The sequence below is a fragment of the Phyllobates terribilis genome, unplaced genomic scaffold (genome assembly GCF_046119375.1).
Source record: "Phyllobates terribilis strain yellow unplaced genomic scaffold, ASM4611937v1 Scaffold_2__4_contigs__length_985480577, whole genome shotgun sequence".
In the NCBI taxonomy this organism is placed as follows: domain Eukaryota; kingdom Metazoa; phylum Chordata; class Amphibia; order Anura; family Dendrobatidae; genus Phyllobates; species Phyllobates terribilis.
Genome location: NW_027362762.1, coordinates 750,421,837 through 750,442,945, shown reverse-complemented (window position 1 = coordinate 750,442,945; position 21,109 = coordinate 750,421,837). Strand labels below are relative to the sequence as shown.

Below are 21,109 nucleotides of genomic sequence, written 5' to 3'. Positions count from 1 at the left end.
CTGGTGGTTGTAGTCTTCGTGGCGGCGATCCGGTTCCGTGGCTCAGGGCGGTCAAACCAGTGGCGGAACTATTTATGTGGTTTTGATGTTTAAATGTCCGACTACGCCACCCGTGGATTGCGGTCAGAGTGAACCGCCGCTACAGGGCAGACCGCTAAGGCTGGTGTTGTGGGTGCAGCAGAGCGTAGCATAACTCCCCACGGGAGGAGTATAGCCTCAGGGCAGTGTATGCGGAGGATGGGGGTGATGGTGCAGGGCAGCAGCAGTAACGACACGGAGTCAGTGATGCAGTTCAGGGCCTTTACTCACAGTTCTTATTATCCAGACCACGTCTGCAGGTAACGGCTGCCCACGTCGTACTGTGCTCACCAGGTGAGGGGCTCAGACAACTCCCAGATAACTTTGGAGCGCTTCACAGGACCCCCTTTGTGTGTCCTTTGTCTGGCCTTTCTTACCAACACTTCTGTCCGGCTGCCTCGGGCCTCCTCTTGGTAAACTTGGCGCCAGTTTCCCTGACCCTATGTGGTGCCTTCCTAGCGGGTGGAGCAAGGGGCTGCGCCACATAAAATGTCAGAGCCTCCGGTTTCTAGCTGAGGGTCGTTTCCTGCCTCCACTAGTTCGGGGACCGGTCTCCCCCTTTGGCCTGACCCCTCCACGCAGGTGGATTCGGGCGTGCGGTGGCGACTCGCCCGTCCGCACCCCTGGGATCCCTTCATTCCTCGTTCCTGGAGCCTTCTCCGCTCCTCTTCCTTCCTTCTCCCTCTTGCAGGCCTGGGCCTCTGTTACTAGGCCCGCCTCCGGAGCAGAGCTCATGCAGAGCCCCTGCTCCCTGCCACTTCTGCTCAGACTTCTCTGCACTGAACTAAGATGGTGCCCACCTTTTATACTCCCTTCTCAATGCACCCAGGAACTGCTTCCTCCCTGCTCCTGCACTGCAGGGTTCCCCTTCCTCAGTGTTCCCTCCCCCCACTCCAGCCAGGGACAGGGACTGTCGTGCCCATCTCAGGGGCATATTGGTCGCCCTGCCCCACGGCAATGTGGTGTAATGCATGCAGGTGTCGGGTCCTGATCCACACTCCATCCTTATCTGAGAGTGAGATATCACACCTCTGGGTGAGGTGCAATACGTCTGTAGCAACCGAGCCCTCGGTGCTACAGTTCCATTTATCTTCAGCCTAGGTGACGTATTGTGATACAGGGCCGTGATTTTGGCTATAAAAGGGTCCCCTAGACCCCTACCCCAAGCTTTTTAAGAGAATCATATATGGCGTGCCAGGAGACTCTATGGAATGCTTTCTCAGCATCCAACGAGAGTATCTACTTACAAATTTTTAACTGCATCTAGCCCAGGAAATACTTTGTGCCTAGTAGCAGTGTCTGCTAGTCAGCGGATTATCCCGGCTGTTAAGCAAGCTACACCACCTGTAGTTTGGACACTTAATTTTTTCAAAGGAAATGCTTCGGGACCACGGGATACTCAGTGAAGAGCATCAGGAGGCACCCCAAGGCATAGGGGCTGGGACTGGCACTAGGATGCCTTGCGGTGGACAGCCGAGCTCGATCCTTATAAAAGCTTTTTAACTGCAGCAGCTTTAGTGGACGCTACTGGAGCTGGAATTACGCGGCTGCTGGCATGAGACTTGCCCTCCAATAGATCCTTGTAAATGGATTTAAAGTGTATTCATTCAAATTAGAGGGACAATTTAAATTAAAAAGCTTAGAGCTGCCTCCACCACAGGGGGGCTCTCTCGACCCACCAGCGGACAGGCACCAGTATTGGGAGAGGGGGGCTGGCCGTCAGGGTTCACCGCGGCTCTGGCACAAACCCGGCGACACGGAGGTGGCACGGGCAGGAGCGGACTGGCCGTCTCGGCTTCTCACTTTTTGGATTTTAGAAGGGCATGACATGCCTATATCTGTGTCTCCCCCTCCTTTTACTCCTCCACCTCTTTTCTTTTCGCATGACTATATGTACTTGTCACTTTTCCATGTGTTAGTTGTGTCTTCTGAGCAGTTTGTCAGCTTTTGGACACCTTTGAAGGTGTTTTCTATGTGTTTCTATGTGTTTTTGTTTGCCTGCCATTGGTTTTAACGGTGTTCGAAGGTGTTCGACGAACAGTTCGACGAACAGTTCGGCGAACACACGGGTGTTCGACGAACCGAACCGAACTCGAACACTACGGGGGTGGCTCAACACTAATCAATATATCTGTAAAGAAGTTGGCGTATATGTATATACACATATATATATACCGTATATATATATATTGTAAGGCAGCGCTAGTCATCATCCTGGGGGATACTCGCTGCAGCGGGTCAATTAATGCACACCAGCAATGTCTTTCCGGTTTTCACACTTCAGCAGTTTATTATCTCATCATAAACCGCCGTTCACACATATAATGTTCAGGAGCCCTGCAACTAGCAGACAGGCCCTCTTGGCTCCAGTTACATCCCTCAACAAAGTCACTTATATCAATGTCCACATCAATGTCCATATCAAGCAGTAGTTTACCTTTGAGGGGTTGTAGCTACTTCAGTCCGCTTTGTCCTGCCACCACTGTGGCTATAGGGCTTACCACACGTGGTCTCCAGCCCTTATCCCGTCCAAGGCCACTGGCATCTCTCATACGCACAGATCCAGGCTCTGCCTTCCAGGACGCTTATTTTAGTAAGCCTCTGGCCCTCCAAGGCTTACTGGCATCGCTTCCACACAAGGATCCAGGCTTCACCCTCCAGGAGTCCACCAGGCCTCTCACTCACACACGGTGTCCGCACGGGAGCAGGCCTCATGCCTTTCACGCGCGGTGCAGGCCTCATGCCTTTCACGCGCGGAGCAGGCCTCATGCCTTTCACCACAGGAGCAGGCTTCATGCCTTACACAACACAACCCACCTGTCTCAAATCACCCAGGGTTTATATATCCTGTAGAACACACACACACAGACAGGACCTTGCTGATGTCACAGTCATGTGATCAGACAGACATTCTGTGCGCACAGGACCTGAGCTATGTCACAGTCATGTGACCAGTCACCTGAGGGAAAGGTACATGTTCAGCCAAAATACACACTGGATCATTACAGTAATGCTGCTGCTTTACAATATATACACATACACAGTGGGTACGGAAAGTATTCAGATCCATTTAAATTTTTCACTCTTTGTTTTATTGCAGCCATTTGGTAAATTGTAAAAAGTTTATTTTTTTTTCTCATTAAAGTACACTCTGCACCCAATCTTGACTGAAAAAAAACAGAAATGTAGAAATTTTTGCAAATTCATTAAAAAAGATAAACTGAAATATCACATGGTCATAAGTATTCAGAGACTGAAAAAAGATAATTAGCTCATATCACCTGATGCTCACAGGAATCCCAGGCTCACGGATTAGTGTCCAGCATACACTTGCAAGGATATATAAGGAAGGTGAAGTCCGGTGCCACATGCGATAAATCCTTTTATTCCAAAATTAAAAATCACAACATGTCCCTAGGAGGGGAACAACTGGACGCGTTTTGAGGACACAGCCCCTTATTCATCAGTCAAATAAGGGGCTGTGTCCTCGAAACGCGTCCAGTTGTTCCCCTCCTAGGGACATGTTGTGATTTTTAATTTTGGAATAAAAGGATTTATCGCATGTGGCACCGAATTTTACCTTCCTTATATAAGTATTCAGACCCTTTGCTCAGACACTCATATTTAAGTCACATGCTGTCCATTTCCTTGTGATCCTTCTTGAGATGGTTCAACTCCTTCATTGGAGTTCAGCTGTGTTTAATTAAACTGATAAGACTTGATTTGGAAAGGCACACACCTGTCTATATAAGATCTCACAGCTCACAGTGCATGTCAGACCAAATGAGAATCATGAGCTCAAAGAAACTGCCCAAGGAGCTCAGAGACAGAATTGTGGCAAGGCACAGATCTGGCCAAGGTTACAAAAGAATTTCTGCATTACTCAAGGTTCCTAAGAGCACAGTGGCCTCCATAATCCTTAAATGGAAGAAATTTGGGACCACCAGAAGTCTTCTTAGACCTGGCTGGACTGCGGTCTCTATTCTTTGATGCCATTGAATCCTCCTGTGCTACAATCTGCCCCTGCATTGTGTGAGGAGATAAAATACAATACTGAGCAGCATTTGAGGGCTGGTTTAAGCTTTGGATAGTTAATGGGAAAGAGTAAGTAGATCTAGTTGTGTGTGCCTTTTTATTGGCTTAAAGCATGACTCCACTTAAGCTAAAATGGTGTCCTTAAAGCTTAGTGGTTAGTGTCACCCACCAGTTGTCATATGCTACCACTTCTGTTTGGTATGTCTTAGCTTAGTCCAAGGTTACTTAAAATAAAAATTTCTCTGCCATTTTATGTCCCTACACTGGGACCTTTATTGTTTGTGTTGTCCCTGATAATGTGCCATGCTGTCCCTGTCGCTTACCTGCCCAACAGGCACAATTTTACACCTAATTGTGCCTCTGCCCTCACCTGGGACCTTTCAGCCCCTGTCAGTGTTCCAATAACCACTCTGTCTCCGAATGAGCCTCATCACCGTGCAAACACTCACCGGTTGCCCTTCTGCCCCTGAGAGTGCCCCTATCCCTCAAATGCTTCTCTGCCTCTAACAATCTCCTCCACTTGTTAGGTGCCTTATTAGCCCTAATGGTGCCTACCTATTTGCCAAACTAGCCTAAAAACTTTAGATATAGGTATTCTGACGCGCCCCCTGGGCCATATTCTTTTAGGGGGAATATCCGGAGCCGGATCAGATGGGAGTTGTAGTCTTCCGAGTGGCTGTGACCCGGTCCGTGCCCAGGGTGTCAAACTCAGTTGTATGTGGCAGTCCTACAGGTGTTATAAGTTCTTTATTGTCGACTACGCCACCCGTTGTGTTGCGGTCACTGTGGCCGCCGCTGCAGCAGGGTCCGCTGAGGCTGGTGGTGTTGGTGCAGCTTGATAGGATAACCCCCAACGGGAGGGGTATAGCCTCAGTGGGATCAGGTGCAGAGGATGGGAGTTGTGGTGATGCAGTGTAGACGGCAATCAGAGACAGAGTCGGGTTATGCAGTTTAGGATGTTTACTCACTGCTGATGTTCTGGTCACTCCAGCTTCGAGTGACCTCCCGAGCCGTGCTGCGTCCACCAGGTTCTGGATCCAGCCAACTCCCAAATAAGTCCGGAGCGTGACCCTGAGCTCTCCTTCTGTCCTTTCTCTGGCCGTCCCCACTATTGATCCACCCAGGTCCAGCTCCCTCGGGCCTTCTGTTGGGAGACCCTTGGCCTTGGGTTCCCTGACCCTCCTCGTGGTATGCCTTCGTGGTGGATGTGGTGGGTGACCGTGACAAACGCTGCCCACGGTCTCCGGTCTCTGGCTGGGGAGTGTTTTTGCCCCCACCAGTTTGGGTTCCGGTACCCTGTGCCGACTCTTCACCCGGGGATTTAAGTTGGGTTCTTGGAGTCCTTTTCTTCTGGTTCCCCCTCTGGGTCTCTCTCTCTTCTCCTCTCTCACTCTGGGTCTCTCTTCTCCTCTGCTCCTGACTTTCTCTCTGCAACTGACCCTGTTCTTAGTTGGTGCCCACCTTATATACACCCTCTATGTGTGAGCTCAGGTGACCAGCACCCAATGAGCTCCTATCTTTACCCAGGCTGCTCCCCCTATCTGCCCCTACACTACTTGGGATGTACCACCCCCCTCCCACTCCAGCCAGGAACAGACTCGGTCGTACCTGCACATTTCTAAGTGGGAGTACCGTCGGTCTGCTCCTCGGAAATGGGATGTGTGTAGTGCATGCAGCCTACCGAGCTCAGTTCCACACTCCTTCCTTACCCGGGAGTGGAATATCACACCTCTGGGTTGAGGTGCAATACCCCTGTAGCAGCCGAATCCTCAGGGTGCTACAATTCTGTATTTAAAAACATTTATAAGCCTGAATCCCTGCCTCTCTCCAGAAGAGAATTCTGTGCCATCATTGATGGTCTTCTCACGTACCTTTGTTGTGTGCACTAGTTCTTCCTCAAATACTGCATTTAAAATATGAAAGTAACTTCATGGCTTGGAGTGTGACAAATATACTGTAAATTGAAGATCTAAGCTTGTTTTTTTCCGCTATCATCCATCTTTTTGCTTATACAATATAATAAAACAATACAATTTCCTTTTAGATGTGTAAAATCAATGTTATCATCACATACCAAGTCAGTAATTTATTGCTACAGATGTGAACCAGTAAAAAGAGATGACAATTCTGGCATTAATAAATGGTTTTAAGTAAGCACATACGGTATAATTAGATGATGATGAATGACCAATAAACAGCAAAAAGATGTAAAGAAAGGAAGCAAAACAAAAGGCAAATAAGCAGAAAAGATCAATAGACAAGAATGGAGAAAATGTAGTGAGTACTAGTTTGTAATTCCAACAGCATCAAGAGAAAAAAATTGTGTCCCTTTTTCCAAACTATTCACATACCGAACTTTAGGAACATATCAAAGAAAAATTCAAGAGCTTTCAAATATTTAGACGTGGTAGAACCGATATGTGTTTCAGTTTTTTTTTTAGGATTACCAGCTGTAAGTCTCGAAGAGATCAAAGATCCAACATTTATCATATCCCTGGTCTAAAATTGCTGCCATATTGATATTCACTGTGTGTCATTACATTTATTGTCTATAATGAAACATATGTAGGTAAATAGTATTACAATGCTGCCGGGCATTCTTATTAAAAGTGCAGTTATCGGGAAAAGATGAACCTATTTTCTCCTGGTAGAGGAACTTTCAGTAAGGTGGCCGAGCAGCATTATTATTAACCCTCAGATTATTCCTTTATCTGCAGGTAAATAGTGCTTCCAAAGTGACAGGTTCCCTTTAGTGTTTAGTCCAACTAATACTGAAGATGGTATAACTAGACAATCTAAAAATACACAAGATTTATAATTCAGCATGAACCGATTTGATAAATTTAATCTAAATTTACAGTCTATCAATTGCACAGGATCATTAAAGGGAACCTGTTATGTAATTTGTACTATCTAAACTGTCCCCAGTGCGTTGTTAGTGATGCAATGTGCATCACTAACACACTTTTTTCATTAAAATCGGTGCTGTAATCCCTTTCAAAAACCACTTTATATAGTTATATCTTACTTGCACGTTTAGTCATAGGTGTGTATTTAATTGCGTTCAGTCCGGGTTGTCGCCATCCATACAATTTGAATGATGTTTCCGGGTTTGCGCTGACATCACTGGAATCAGCTTTGAAATGCCGCTCTTGCGCAGTGTGTATCAGGGAGCCATGCATGCGCCATGACAAGCGGCTCCCCGCACGTGCGCAGTAAAGCTGTATGTACACAAAAAGAAAAAGTGGGCACTGCTGGGGAATAATAATCACAAATAGAAAGGGGTGCTACAGTAACCTGATGTAAAGACACAAAATTATTCGGAAGAAAAAGACTCAGGATATATAACCATGCACACCCAATGTTGGAAAAGTGAAAAAAATCTTTATTACATGATTACATTTAGACAACAAAAGAAACATTTTTTAAAAGCATTTAAAACAGACAAAAACATGTGCAATCTTCATATGGGGGAATTCATGATAATATGCATAAAAATAGCAATAAACCCCACTATGTTATGTGCCACAGGTATATTTTACATCACTTATATAACATTCGATTAATGTAGACCAACTAAGCAACCCTGGCTATAAATAGCACAGCACAACCAGTCAAAATATGTGTTTATGACAAAGCAAACCCCCCTAAATAATATAAGTGAATCAAGGAATGAGTAGGAGAGATGGTCTATTGGCAATGGGGGCCCATATTTTAGAGGTATTGGCCAGATTGTGTCACCAAAGTCATATATGACGTGGCACAGTTGATCCACATCCACTTCGTCAGACGAAGCTGCGTCTGAGCAGCGTAACGCGTAGGGTCTCTGGTGCCAGCAGGTAATTATTCTTCCATATATTTTTTATTTACTTATTTTCTTGACTTGACCACTCAGGAATGCCTGGCTTGTTATTTATATGTGGATCAACTGTGCCACGTCATATATGACTTTGGTGACACAATCTGGCCAATACCTCTAAAATATGGGCCCCCATTTTGTAAAGCTGTATGTAGTTCCCAGCTTTACTTACTGTGAGACACAGCGTCTCCAGCGCATGCGCACACAGTGAGGCTGGGAACTACACACAGCTTCATTAAGCACGCGCGGAGAGCTGCTCGTCACGGCACATGCGCGGCTCCCCAGTACACATTGCGCAAGAGCGGGGAGCTGCTCGTCACAGCGCATGAGCGGCTCCCCGATACACACTGCGCAAGTGCGGGGAGCTGCTTGTCACGGCGCATGAGCGGCTCCCCGATATACACTGCGCGAGCGCGGGGAGCTGCTCGTCACAGCGCATAAGCAGTTTCCCGATACACACTGAGCAAGCGCAGCATTTCAAAGCTGATTCCAGTGATGTCAGCGCAAATCAGGGAACATCATTCAAATTGCGTGGGTGGTGACAACCCTGATTGAACGCAAAGAGGCATACCCCTATAACTAAAAGAGCAAGTAAGCTATAATTATGTATAGAGGTTTTTGCAAAGCATTATAGCACTGATTTTAATGAAACAAAGCGTGTTAGTGATGCACATTGCATCACTAACAACGCACTGGGGACAGTTTAGATACTACAAATCACATGACAGGTTCCTTTTAAATCTTCCCCAATATATCAAAGTGAATGGTATTATTCAAAACAATAATTAAAGAGAAAGGCAAAAAAAGAATCTGTTTTTAACCTTATTACTATTTCTATGCATATCTTTTATTTTGTTCATGCCTTTTCCTGCAGAGAAGAAGCCTTCATAAGGCTATGTAGCCGAAAAAATAAAACGTTTTCAGCCAGGAGTTAAGAAAAAGGACAGAGTAAAAATAAAAATTGTCCGCTTTGGGAGAGGTTAAGCTATTCATTGTGGGATGGTGGATTGGATAGATTCTCTTTAAACATATATTATATTTTATTAACAGAGTCTATAGCAGACTTACAATAACTTCCTAAGCAAATATGCTGATATGAGTAGAGGCTTTGATATAAAACCACAGTACAAAGAGAAGTTTCACTTCAATAAAATATTTAAACTGTCACTGATTCAATGAAATTTGAATAAAAAAATCACATTATAATCTTTACAAATCACTGTTTCTGACTTTCTAAAGAGGTTCTTCGGTAGCTGTAGACAGTACTGCACAGTGCAGAATATAAAAATATAGCTGCTGCAAACTTTTGTTATGAAAAAGGATGAGGGTCATTTAAATCAATACATGCCATATAGGCAGCTTTTCTATTAGTTTTTTTTTCTCTTTCTGATATCTCAGCTGAGAAATCTATGTTGTATTGGTATCTATGGTAAAATCATTAAATGGAATTTCATAGCAACAGAAAATCATAATACTTATTTAGCACTGTAGCAATGCTACTCACTTGGGAGCAGTAGGAGGTATCACAGGAACTGTTTCTATTTAAAAGTCTGGCTGGTTTACTTCAGTCTTCATAAACCACATCACAGGAAACTCAAATATAGCCCTTGTCCGGCACAAAGTAAAATATTAAGCAAAAAGTCCATACAATAGTGCTGGTTAGCCCACCTGGTTTAGAATCCAGGTTCTTAGTACTTTAGCAAAGGCACTCAATCCAGGAGATCTGCACACCTCCATACACACCAACATGTGTGAGACAAACAGGTCTCATTTTACAAAGTGGACCACACCCAGGGGTGGAGATATGGTGAGCAGCTACCTTTCCCAACTCTTCAACTGCTCACAATTCAAACTGTCATGGACAATTAACCCATTTTAGTCCTATATGTACTAAAAGGTTTGGAAATCAACATTGTACAATACTGGTAACATATTTTAATATACATATATAATCACTTAGCTAATATTTACTGTGACCTTTCGAACATCATACCACAATCACTGCAATACACTATATCTTTCTTTATAAATCTAAATTGTAATAATATTTATGAAAATAATCAGTTTAAAAAAATAGATAGGGAATGGAGCCATAGTTAAACAGTATGCACACATCTGCTCCATTTACACTGGAGACTTAAGATCCTCTTCTCATGATTAATCTGCAGTCATCCAGATATGCAAGATGACCTTTCATTTAAAGGGAATCTGTCAGCAGGATCTCATGCCCTCCTCTCCCTCCAAACTATTTAACTATTAATAAGTGCATGTAGCACTTTCACAGACAAGTTCAGCCATACCTTGACATGGCCAGTCCATTCCTCGGTTACTGAGAAATCAGCATTTCAATTTATATGCAAATATGGCTGAAGAACTATGGTAGATACCAGCCCCAGTCCTCACCTAGTACTGCCTCCGAACTAGGGTAGATCTGAAGCCTCTGTCACACCAGCTCTATTCCCTACCTAGCACTGCCTCCCCCTGCTTGACTGACAGCCATTATATTGTGTGATTTCAGGCAAAGGAGCTGTCAGTCACAAGCAGTAGGAGGCAACAATTGGCAGGGAATAGAGCTGTAGTGACAGAGGCTTCAGATCTACCTTAGCCCTTCAATCTCATTTGCATATCAATTCAAACTCTGATTTCTCAGTGACGGAGGTACAGCCTGTCCATGTAAAGGTATTGCTGTACGTATATTTGAAAGAGCTGCATATGCATATAAATAGTTTGGGGGATGAAATCCTGCCGACAGGTAAAGTCCGAGTGACAATGGTGATGTCCCAAATATAAAATAACTAGAAGTAGCAGGAAATAGTAGTCAAGTCAGTAGGTTGAGGACACTGTAACAACCCTTGTAGAGAGGACTAGAGATGTGTACTACATCATTTACTTGGAATGTAAAAGCTAGGACATTTTTCTGCCATATATGTCTTATATAGCAAGTTATTATTAAATTAGCCATGTTGAATAACCAAAAACTAAACTAAAGGTGCTTGAAGCAATACTCCAGGAAAAACCCTGTTCTGTTGATGTTAGGTAACAAAATCAATTATACATCTAAAGTGGGCAAAAATAATCATTTTAAACAAATTCCAATGGGAAAATTAAACTTCATATGTATCATAGATGCTTCTATCACTCTTTCCTTATTCTGTTTTTAATCATGAGTAGAAAAGTACATCCACACAGGCATTCTTTTTTTATGCAACGCATGGAAGACAATTAGTAAAATCTCATCCACTTTTCTGATACACAACCACTATTTCTTGTAAAATCAGTAAGAAAATGTACAGTGTGTGTGTCCCCTCTAAATATACCCTAGGACACTAAATATTCACATAGTGGCTGTGTATACACTGATAGTAGATGTTATAAGAAAAAAGGTTTAGGCATGCTGAATTTCAACACTGTTCTGACTTCTCTGTTCCCGCAGGAGGAAAGCCTCTGCCAGAGGCTTCCTACGAGGGCATATTCTGCTTGCTCCATTAAAATAAACATAGTCATTCAGCTGACCGCTGTATGGCTAGCTTTAGAGAAATACATTTAAAAAGTGATGTTTAGGAGATGGTTCAAGGAGCATGATTTCAGTTTCTTATTTTCAATACATTGCAAGAGAATATTGCTAGTTGCTGTGATGCCATTAAAAAAACTTAATTAAAACTTCAAATAGATTATAAAATCCAGTAATCTGGCAGTTTAGCAGTCTGTGTGGGCATAGGTGCTTAAATAAGTATTCCCAAGGAATTATATTGCCTTAATTAGTTAGAATGAAAATAAGCAAGTTTTCAATTGATTTGCTTTTTATATCTGCTGTCATTCTCCTACAATGAGAGCTTTTATTTTACAGTGTATAACTGGTTTCCATAGAACCAGTGTCTGGCCGAGTGTGAGCCGTTAATACTTTCCAGCTAAAGAGTTAACTCCTAACATATCAGTTAGCTCTTTCCAGACCATTGATTTATGTTCTGCAGTTAGCTGCTCATCTCCTTCCCCCTCCCTTTCAGGTTCTGACAAGCTGCTGTTATAAATCTTGCAAATCTCCAGTCCCCATGATCAGCTGCTCTAAGAGCAGTTATAATCATGCTTCCACTGTCCCGAGCTGTATGCTTCCTCAAATGGCCTGTTATCTCTATATGAAAATACATTTCAGGACAAACTACTGATAATTTAATTTTGTGAAACAGAATGTGTGCTGAGCTTTATAGTTCTACAAATACTAAATCTCTGCTACTCCCCAGAACTGTCAATCAAGGAGGAGAGCGCGCCCTGCCAGAAACCAGGAGGTATAGAGACAGCTTAGCTCTGAGCTGCTCATGTGACAACTTAATTATACCCTTTTAACTGTTACATATCTTTCATAGATTTCAATAGAGAATAACCATACATGCAGACCAAAATCCCCTGGGAAGTTCTGCTAAATAAATGTATCTACAAGGTTCCCAGACAATCATGGACCTACACAATTTATTTCTCTAGCAACTAAACAAACTATTGTTTCAGCCTGGAAAAAAACAGGGCTAGTCTTCTCTGAGATGAAAATATGCATCTCTTGGCACATGATCAACATAAAGCTTACCGATAGGGAGGAAAAGTTTGAGCAGATTGCATTAGCTACATTCCCTTTGCCTTACCTAATTTACAACTGTTAGACTGTAGAAAGCACAGCTCGCCCACTAACCCCTTTTTGGAGTGACCCTAGTTGTGACTCTCATGAGTTCCCCCCTATACCCAAACTCCCTGTTGTTCTTTCACATCTTGTTTCTCCATAGCCTTCACATTGCATGTTCAACAGAGGCATTAAATGGATCTTTCGAATCCTGTGGAGACCCATCAGGGCAACCCAAACACAAGTACATCAGTTCCCATCTCCTGTTTTACCAACGTCATCCAAGTGGCCTATTTGACCTATTACTCTTAAGAGCTAACTCCCCTGACTCACGCCTGTCATTGGGCACCATAATACAGCCTATCTTGCTCAACACTGATTGAATCTTTTAGGCATTGTATATCTTTATCCACCATTTGAGAATACCACTTACTACTATTGATCATTATTAACCTGCTGATTACTTTGTACTTCCCTGTATTTAATAAAAATGTACAGTTTTAAAGATAAAAAAATTGATATGTCTTTAATGGTAATTGTAGGATAACTTTACCATGATGAGGAAAGACAAGGAAAATTGATATCTGCACATTGCCTATAAAAAGCACATACCGTATACTTTTTCTATTTCTGCGATTAGTTAGCTTACCTTACTCTTTTATCCTCTATTTGCTTGAGATTTTCATCACGTTTTAGCACAGCTAGAATAGCCTCTTTTTCTTGGTCCAGTAAATAGGACAAGTTCAGGATTTCTGTGTTTTTAGACATGATTACAAACAATCTGAAGAACGGTGAATGGAATTGTAGACCTCATTCAGAGGGCGGAGGTTGTTAGGAAAAAATGTTAATCAGAAATATTCTTTTCGGGTCATATATTGCACAGAGAAGTTCTCACGTAGACTTTGAATAACTGTAGAGTTGTTGAGTTGTACTTTATGGCTGCAGACTGATATATAATAAAAAATCTTCATCATTGTCCAATCTAAAAAAAAAAAAAAGAATACATAAATGTAAATCCTTATAATTCATATTAATCATGTTCATTGGGCAGACTGGGTAAGTTTAGCATGTTATATTACACTATACACAAATTCTTATTCTCTACAGACAACGATATGTTTCCCCAGTGTTTTGGGAGCACAAAACAAAAACTGCGGTATAGCAATATCATTGACTTGTGTGGCCTTTTATAATTATTGATGATGGTGCCTTTGGTGGTAATGTCTTCTTACTGATTGAAATCTAATTGAATTTATTTACGCTCTTGCTTTATGCAGTTTCCCTCAGAGAATTTTTCCATTATAGGGAGAAGAGAGAAATAACGCATAGTATGCATTTCTTTTGGTCAAAAAATTTCAGAACCTTGACAGAAAGCTGACAGACCCCATTACAAGTCATTATCACTGTTCTAGAAGAATGAAACCGAGCTGTTATCACTCCGTGATTAACAAAAGCCATAACATTAGAGTGAACAGAACCACATGACTATATATTAATTTTCAGTCACATAGTTCTCAATGGTTCTTCGATTCATAATATAGGACATTGCTACTTCTACAAAAAATAGCAGAAAACAGAATGCTAAAGTGAACTCTTTAATTCTGATGGGAAATGATAATGGAAAACCAGTTTTTTAAGATACCTTAGATAATGTAAAGCAAATTCTAGTAGGCATGTCTGGAATGTGCTTCCTTCTAGAAGGCAGCATGTAAAATCATTCTATAGGCTAGGAAAATGTCAGGTATGTTTAGGAGGTGTGGGTTATTAGAACAGTCTTTCTAAGAAGAAAAGGTACAAAGCGTACAATGGATAAGAGGTCTACTTGTATTGTCAAAAAACAATTGCAGAGGCTGAGTTAATGATCCTTAAACAAACAACTTCCTAGGCACACACAAACACACATTATATTATATATATTGAACACGTCACCAATTTGCTAAGTAAATATATATCTAAAGGTGCTATTGACATGAAATTCTCACCAGATGTTAGTAACAACCCATCCAATCCACACAGGCAAAGAAATCAAACCATAGATTATCCATCCATTAAATTATGTGTAATAATGAGAAATGACACAGGGAAAAATTATTGAACACATGAAGAAACAGAGGTACAAAAAGCCATGGAAAGTCTTGACACCAGTTGAAGTGTGTCAGTAATAAGAAAGCAATCTTGACACTTAGTGAAAAATAATAACAGCATGTTCTACTGATGGCCTATAAAAATGTGTCTCATTACCAAGGTGCCACACAAGAAACATCTCAAGATGGGTAAAACCAGTGAGCTGTCTCAAGACCTTTGCAAGTTTATTGTTGCAAAACATACTGATGGCATTGGTTACAGATTTCTGAACTAGTGAAGCTTCCAGTGAGCACTGTTGGGGCCATAATCCGGAAGTGGAAATAACATAATTTCAGCATAACCCGGTCACAACTAGATGCTCCTCGCAAGATTTCAGACAGGGAAGTGAAAAGAATTCTCAGAAGAGTTGTCCAAGAGCCAAGGATAGCTGTGGAGTGCTACAGAAAGATCTGGAATCAGCAGGTACAATTGTTTCAAAGAAAACTATAGCTAACGCACTCAACGTCCATGAACCGTTAGGATTAGCTGATTATTTGAAGGTGAAAGTAGAGTCTAGTGTTTTCAGTCAATGAGATTTAAATCCGGTGTGAGTGGGAGTCCAATTTTATTTTATAAACAGGGATCTTTCAAAGTTTGACCTTCTCAACACATTTGTGGAAGTATATAATGGTGTGACCAAAGGAGATTTCTGAGTTCTCAATGCTCATCAAACTGGAAACAGTTACAAATCCATCTCTAAAGAGTTTGAACTCCAACAAACAACAGTCAGTCAGATTGTATACAAATGGACAAAATTCAAGACCATTATTCAGCAGTGGTTAACCAACAAAGATCAATCCAAAATCAAGGCATCAAAAAGTAACCCAAGATAACCTCTAAGCAACTAAATGTCTTTCTTACATTAGCTGATAACTATCAGGAGGACACTGAACAACAATGAACAAAAAACCGTTGCTGCCCATCTGCAGTTTGCTAAAGATCACCTGGACAAACATGAATGTTGTTGGAACAATGTTTTGTGGATGGATGAGACTAAATAGAGCTTTTTTGTTTAAAAGAGAAGCATTATGTTTGTAGAAAGAAAAACACTGCATGAAATGAAACCTCATACAGTACCTCCTGACATTTTCCTTTAGACTTTGCTGGTATAATTCAGAAGTCATTGTTCCATCAATGATGGCAAGTCGTCCTGGCCCAGATGCGATAAAAAAGTCCTAAATCATAATAGTACCACTACCATGTTCTACAGATGATATGAGGTTTTTCATGCTGTAAGGCAGAGTTTTTCTTTCTCCAAACATTTAAAGAGTAACTTTAGTTTTCAATTTTATTTAATAAATCCAAGTATGCATGAAAATAAGTAACTTTAAAATATATGTTATCAGATAAATGTGCTTCTTTCTCTTCCTGGACTAATCTTTTACTTTGTAAACTCTGTATACCGGCAATTGCCTTACTGGAATTTTGTATTCAAAGAAGACAGATTTTCACAATGCTAAGATGGGAGATGACAGTTGGTGCTCATAGCATTCTATGGAGATGGGAGGGGAAGTAGAAGGGAGGAGCTTGAGGTAGATAGACATTCTGCTGCAGGTGCTTCTTAAATAAGTTATACTTAAAACCAAAAAAAATAATTCAGCATGAGAAAACAATTGCAGCATGCTGCGAGGGAAATCGGATCACGCGCACTTGTATGAGTGTGTGTGAAACATTGGACTGCACTCGGATGTCATCTGAGGGCAGTCCAATTATTGCGGACACAGAAAATGTCACAAAAACACAGTTGAAGCAAAATTGTTTTGTGTCATAATTGTATTTTACGTCACAAAATGTTCTATTGCATTCAAAAACTAAGAACAACCAAATATCCCACCAGGCCGTTCTTGATCCAATGACTCATACCCATAAGCCTCTGCAACAAGGTTTATACTAAATCCATTAGTTCATTCTTTCAGCTTCCATAGTGCAGCAATCCCAACAGCTATTGTTCTGTGAGTTTTTTTTTATTGTATCTATTAAAAATATGGAAGAATCCCATGTTTTCATTCCACAATGCTCCTATTTCACAATTTATTTTAAACGATTCAATTAATGACCCAAGAATTCATTATTTTGGTCATACCTTAGAAACAGCCTCAGGCACCTCAATCATGACAGGAATATTGACAAAGAAATAAAAAAAAAACCTTATTGAAGGCTTTCTAACAGCCTGGACTAAATATCAGAGAACATTGGAATATACAGTTAGGTCCATATATATTTGGACAGAGACAACATTTTTCTAATTTTGGTTCTAGACATTACCACAATGAATTTTAAACAAAACAATTCAGATGCAGTTGAAGTTCAGACTTTCAGCTTTCATTTGAGGGTATCCACATTAAAATTGGATGAAGGGTTTATGAGTTTCAGTTCCTTAACATATTCTTTAGCTTGGTGAAAGGACTTGGGAAACCATATCTACCCAGCTGTCATTTCTCCCAGGAAGTCCTCTAAAGCTGCTTTCACTTGAAATGTGGCCTTTTAGGCTCGTGGAGGCGGAAGCTTTTCATAACCTCATGCCGGCGGCGGCCAGGTGTCCATACTCGGTCCCCAGCCGCCACTGTTTCTCCCGATGTCATCTCCGCCTTTCCACAAGCACGGGTTCCACAACATTATCCGTGCCCTCCCCAGTGCACTTACTGGGAAGAACCGCCTAACCACAAACACGTGTGCAGGTGAATGTGCCAGGGACGCTACGGAGCCAGTCCACAACTTTTTTTGCTGAGTTGTATTTCACCACAGCCATATTCTTTAGCTTGGTGAAAGGACTTGGGAAACCATATCTACCCAGCTGTCATTTCTCCCAGGAAGTCCTCTAAAGCTGCTTTCACTTGAAATGTGGCCTTTTAGGCTCGTGGAAGCGGAAGCTTTTCATAACTTCATGCCGGCGGCGGCCGGGTGTCCATACTCGGTCCCCAGACACCACTGTTTCTCCCGGTGTCGTCTCCGCCTTCCACAAGCACGGGTCCCACAACATTACCCGTGCCATCCCCAGTGTACTTACTGGGAAGGACCGCTTAACCACAAACATGTGAACAGGTGAATGTGGCCAGGGACGGTACGGAGCCAGTCCACAGCTTTTTTTGCTGAGTTGTATTTCACCACAGCCATATTCTTTAGCTCGGTCAAAGGACTGGCATAGAGGGAAACCGTATCCACTCTGGGTGTCATTTCTCCCAGGAAGTCCTCTAAAGCAGCTTTTGCAGAAGCAATTGCAGCCTGTCCAACATCAACTCGCACTTGTCGGTGGTTCTTTGACACAGAAACATCTTTCTTTGCGCATTTAATTTTATGACTACAGAGTTTGGCAATGGCCTGATCTGCAATCCGGTTTGAGAAATAACATGCATAAGCACGTCCGATCCACATTGAAAAAACAGCCATAGAGTGTCCGGGAACCTTCCCCCACACTTTTCTTAGCCAGGGCTGCTTCTCAGCAGGGTTGGACGGACCCACCAGAAAAACTGAGACTCCTCCGGTGGGCCCTGGTTTCTCCTTCAGGAGAGTTCATAGTGACGAGGTGAGGCCATGATGATGATAGAGGCCACCATCTGCTTAGTTTTCTGTTACTTGGAATGCAAGTGCAAGTATGCCGCCAGCCAGCCACCCACCCACAGGCTGCAATACTAAACTGCCAGATTTCTGGGCAGCTGATTGCACTTGAAATGGGGCCTTTTAGGCTCATGGAGGCGGAAGCTTTTCACAGCCTCATGCCGGCGGCGGCAGGGTGTCAATACTCGGTCCCCAGCTGCCACTATTTCTCCCGGTATCGTCTCCGCCTTCCACAAGCACGGGTCCCACAACATTACCCATGCCCTCACCAGTGAACTTACTGGGAAGAACCGCCTACCCACAAACACGTGGTCAAGTGAATGTGGCCAGGGACGGTACGGAGCAAGTCCACAGCTTTTTTTGCTGAGTTGTATTTCACCACAGTCATATTCTTTAGCTTGGTAAAAGGACTTGGGAAACAATATCTACTCCAGCTGTCATTTCTCCCAATAAGTCCACTAGAGCTGCTTTCACTTGAAATGTGCCTTTTAGGCTTGTGGAGGCTGAAGCTTTTCACAACCTCATGCCTCGTATCCATACTCGGTCCCCAGCCGCCACTATTTCTCCCGGTGTTGTCTCCGACGTCTACAAGCGCGGGTCCCTGAACATTACTGCTGGTACTTTTTGGTGGGAATCTGCTTGCCTCCTACCAGCCTGGAATATTTCCAGTAAACTATGGCACGACGCCATGTTATTAGCACTGCCCCCAGTACCAGTAGCGAAGCCTCCCCAATTTCCTTCTCAGGAATTTTATTTGGTAGACTGAGTGGCTGCCCAAATACATTAGTTTCTCACAAAGGAGCTGAACATAGAGTGGCAGTAGGTACAAGTTTCTCCAGCCTGTTAGATATCAGAGGGTGAACGGCAGCACATTGGATCAGTGGTTAGCACTGAAGCCTTGCAGCGCTGGGATCCTGGGTTCAAATCCAAGCAAGGACAACATCTGCAAAGATTTTGTATGTTCTTCCATGTTTGCGTGGGTTTCCACCTCAGTAAAAAAGCAGCCATAGAGTGTCCGGGAACCTTCCCACACACTTTTCTTAGCCAGGACTGCTTCTCGGCAGGGTTGGATGGTCCCACCAGAGAATTCTCTGGTGTGCCCTGTTTTCTGCATCAGGGGAGTTCATGACAGCGCTAACTTTGCAGCTGCTATGGGGCTCTTGAGCAGGAGGAGAAAGGTTATCCCTCAGAATCAAATCCTCTGGTGGGCCCAATGTTTTTCACTCTGAAACAGCTTCAGTGTGTATTTCACCACAGCCATATTCTTTAGCTCGGTGAAAGGACTGGCATAGAGGGAAACCGTATCTACTCCGGCTGTCATTTCTCCGTCACCAGGTTCCGCCCATTGTCACACACGACCATGCCTGGCTGTATGTTCAGCGGTGAGAGCCACAGATCAAGCTGCTGTGTTACAGCTTTCAACAACTCTGCAGCGCAGGGCGGTTTATCACCTAAGCATTAAGCATGTTATCTTCAGCACAGCTGGTTGCCACTTGGCCAGGGGAGTGCTGCTGTGCTTTCAGCTTGGGACTGATGTGGTCATTTTGGAGATGGAGGAGGAGGTGCAGGAGCTGAACAATGTGATTACATTGAGGTTACATTGGCGACTCTGTTTTTATACTAAAGAAAGATCCTACTGTTTTTTTTTTTTATGTTATTTTTTAAGGCAAATGCATTCACCGGGAAATGTCATTTTAACATTTTACAACCTTATCTGGCAATGTGGTGTGTGACACATCAGTAGACACATCCTGTTTCATTGATGATGGAGGGACTCTGAAAGACACATAGAGCAGGGACACAGTAACAGGTACGACATGTTCCCATTAGAAAGGAGAGAGTCTGCTATACAGTTATAGGGTATGCAGTGAGTCCAATGGCTGACCAAATTTAGGAAAAACCCCACTAAGAAATTAAAGACACATAGAGCAGGGCCACAGTAACGACAAATTCCCATCAGAAAGGAGAGAGTCTGCTATACAGTTATACGGTATGCAGTGAGTCTAACGGCTGACCAAATTTAGGAAAAACCTCACTAAGAAATTAACCAAATTGACCAAATTTAGGAAAAACCCCACTAAGAAATTAAAGACACATAGAGCAGGGCCACAGTAACAAGTACGACATGTTCCCATTAGAAAGGAGAGGGTCTGCTACACAGTTATAGGGTATGCAGTGAGTCCAACGGCTGACCAAGTTTAGGAAAAACGCCACTAACAATTTAAAGAGACATAGAGCAGGGACACAGTAACGACCAATTCCCATTAGAAAGGAGAGAGTCTCCCATAGTGTTGGCCTATGCAGTGAATGCAAGGGCTGCCAAAAATTTGGAGGCACTTCAATGCCCCTTGGAAGAGACGTGGAGGAGGGCCTCATAAAAAAATGTTCCCATTAGAATGGAGCAGGCCTCCTATACTTGTAATGCCCATGCACAAGTGTATGGGCTGACAAACATTTACCCCTGGGGGTTATACATGAACATACTGTATAAAACATTTTTTTTATGGGCGTCATAAACACCCTTTAAAAAAATTATGTGGGTGTTGCATCGCGGACCACGGTCACCCTAGTGATATGGTGGTGGAGGATGAGGAGAAGGAGGACAAGAGCAAATAGCCAAAATCAGGAAGCGTATACCCATGTGTGGGTGTGAACAGGTGCATGGGAATACACCTCCCAAGAAAAGACACTGGATTTGAGTTTATGTTACGCTGCTATAATTTGGTGGTGTTGAGAAGTCTGGCCCAATTCAGCACTTGATCATTTTTATAAGAGTTAGCCTGTCAGCATTTTCAGTTGACAGGCGGATGCGCTTATCAGTTATAATTCCACCAGCAGCACTAATAACCCAC

At 42.8% G+C, this 21,109-nt stretch overlaps 1 protein-coding gene across 7 annotated transcripts in view; it reads right to left on the bottom strand.

The window, feature by feature from the left end:
* Positions 1-21,109, bottom strand: part of SYTL5 (synaptotagmin like 5) — a 483,329-nt gene that overhangs the window by 178,806 nt on the left and 283,414 nt on the right. For all 7 annotated transcript variants that reach the window (XM_073667280.1, XM_073667286.1, XM_073667282.1 and 4 more), the window contains exon 2: positions 13,228-13,560. In XM_073667280.1, the coding sequence (XP_073523381.1) occupies positions 13,228-13,346 (119 nt within the window). In that variant the 5' untranslated portion in view covers positions 13,347-13,560. The remainder of the gene's footprint in view (positions 1-13,227; positions 13,561-21,109) is intronic.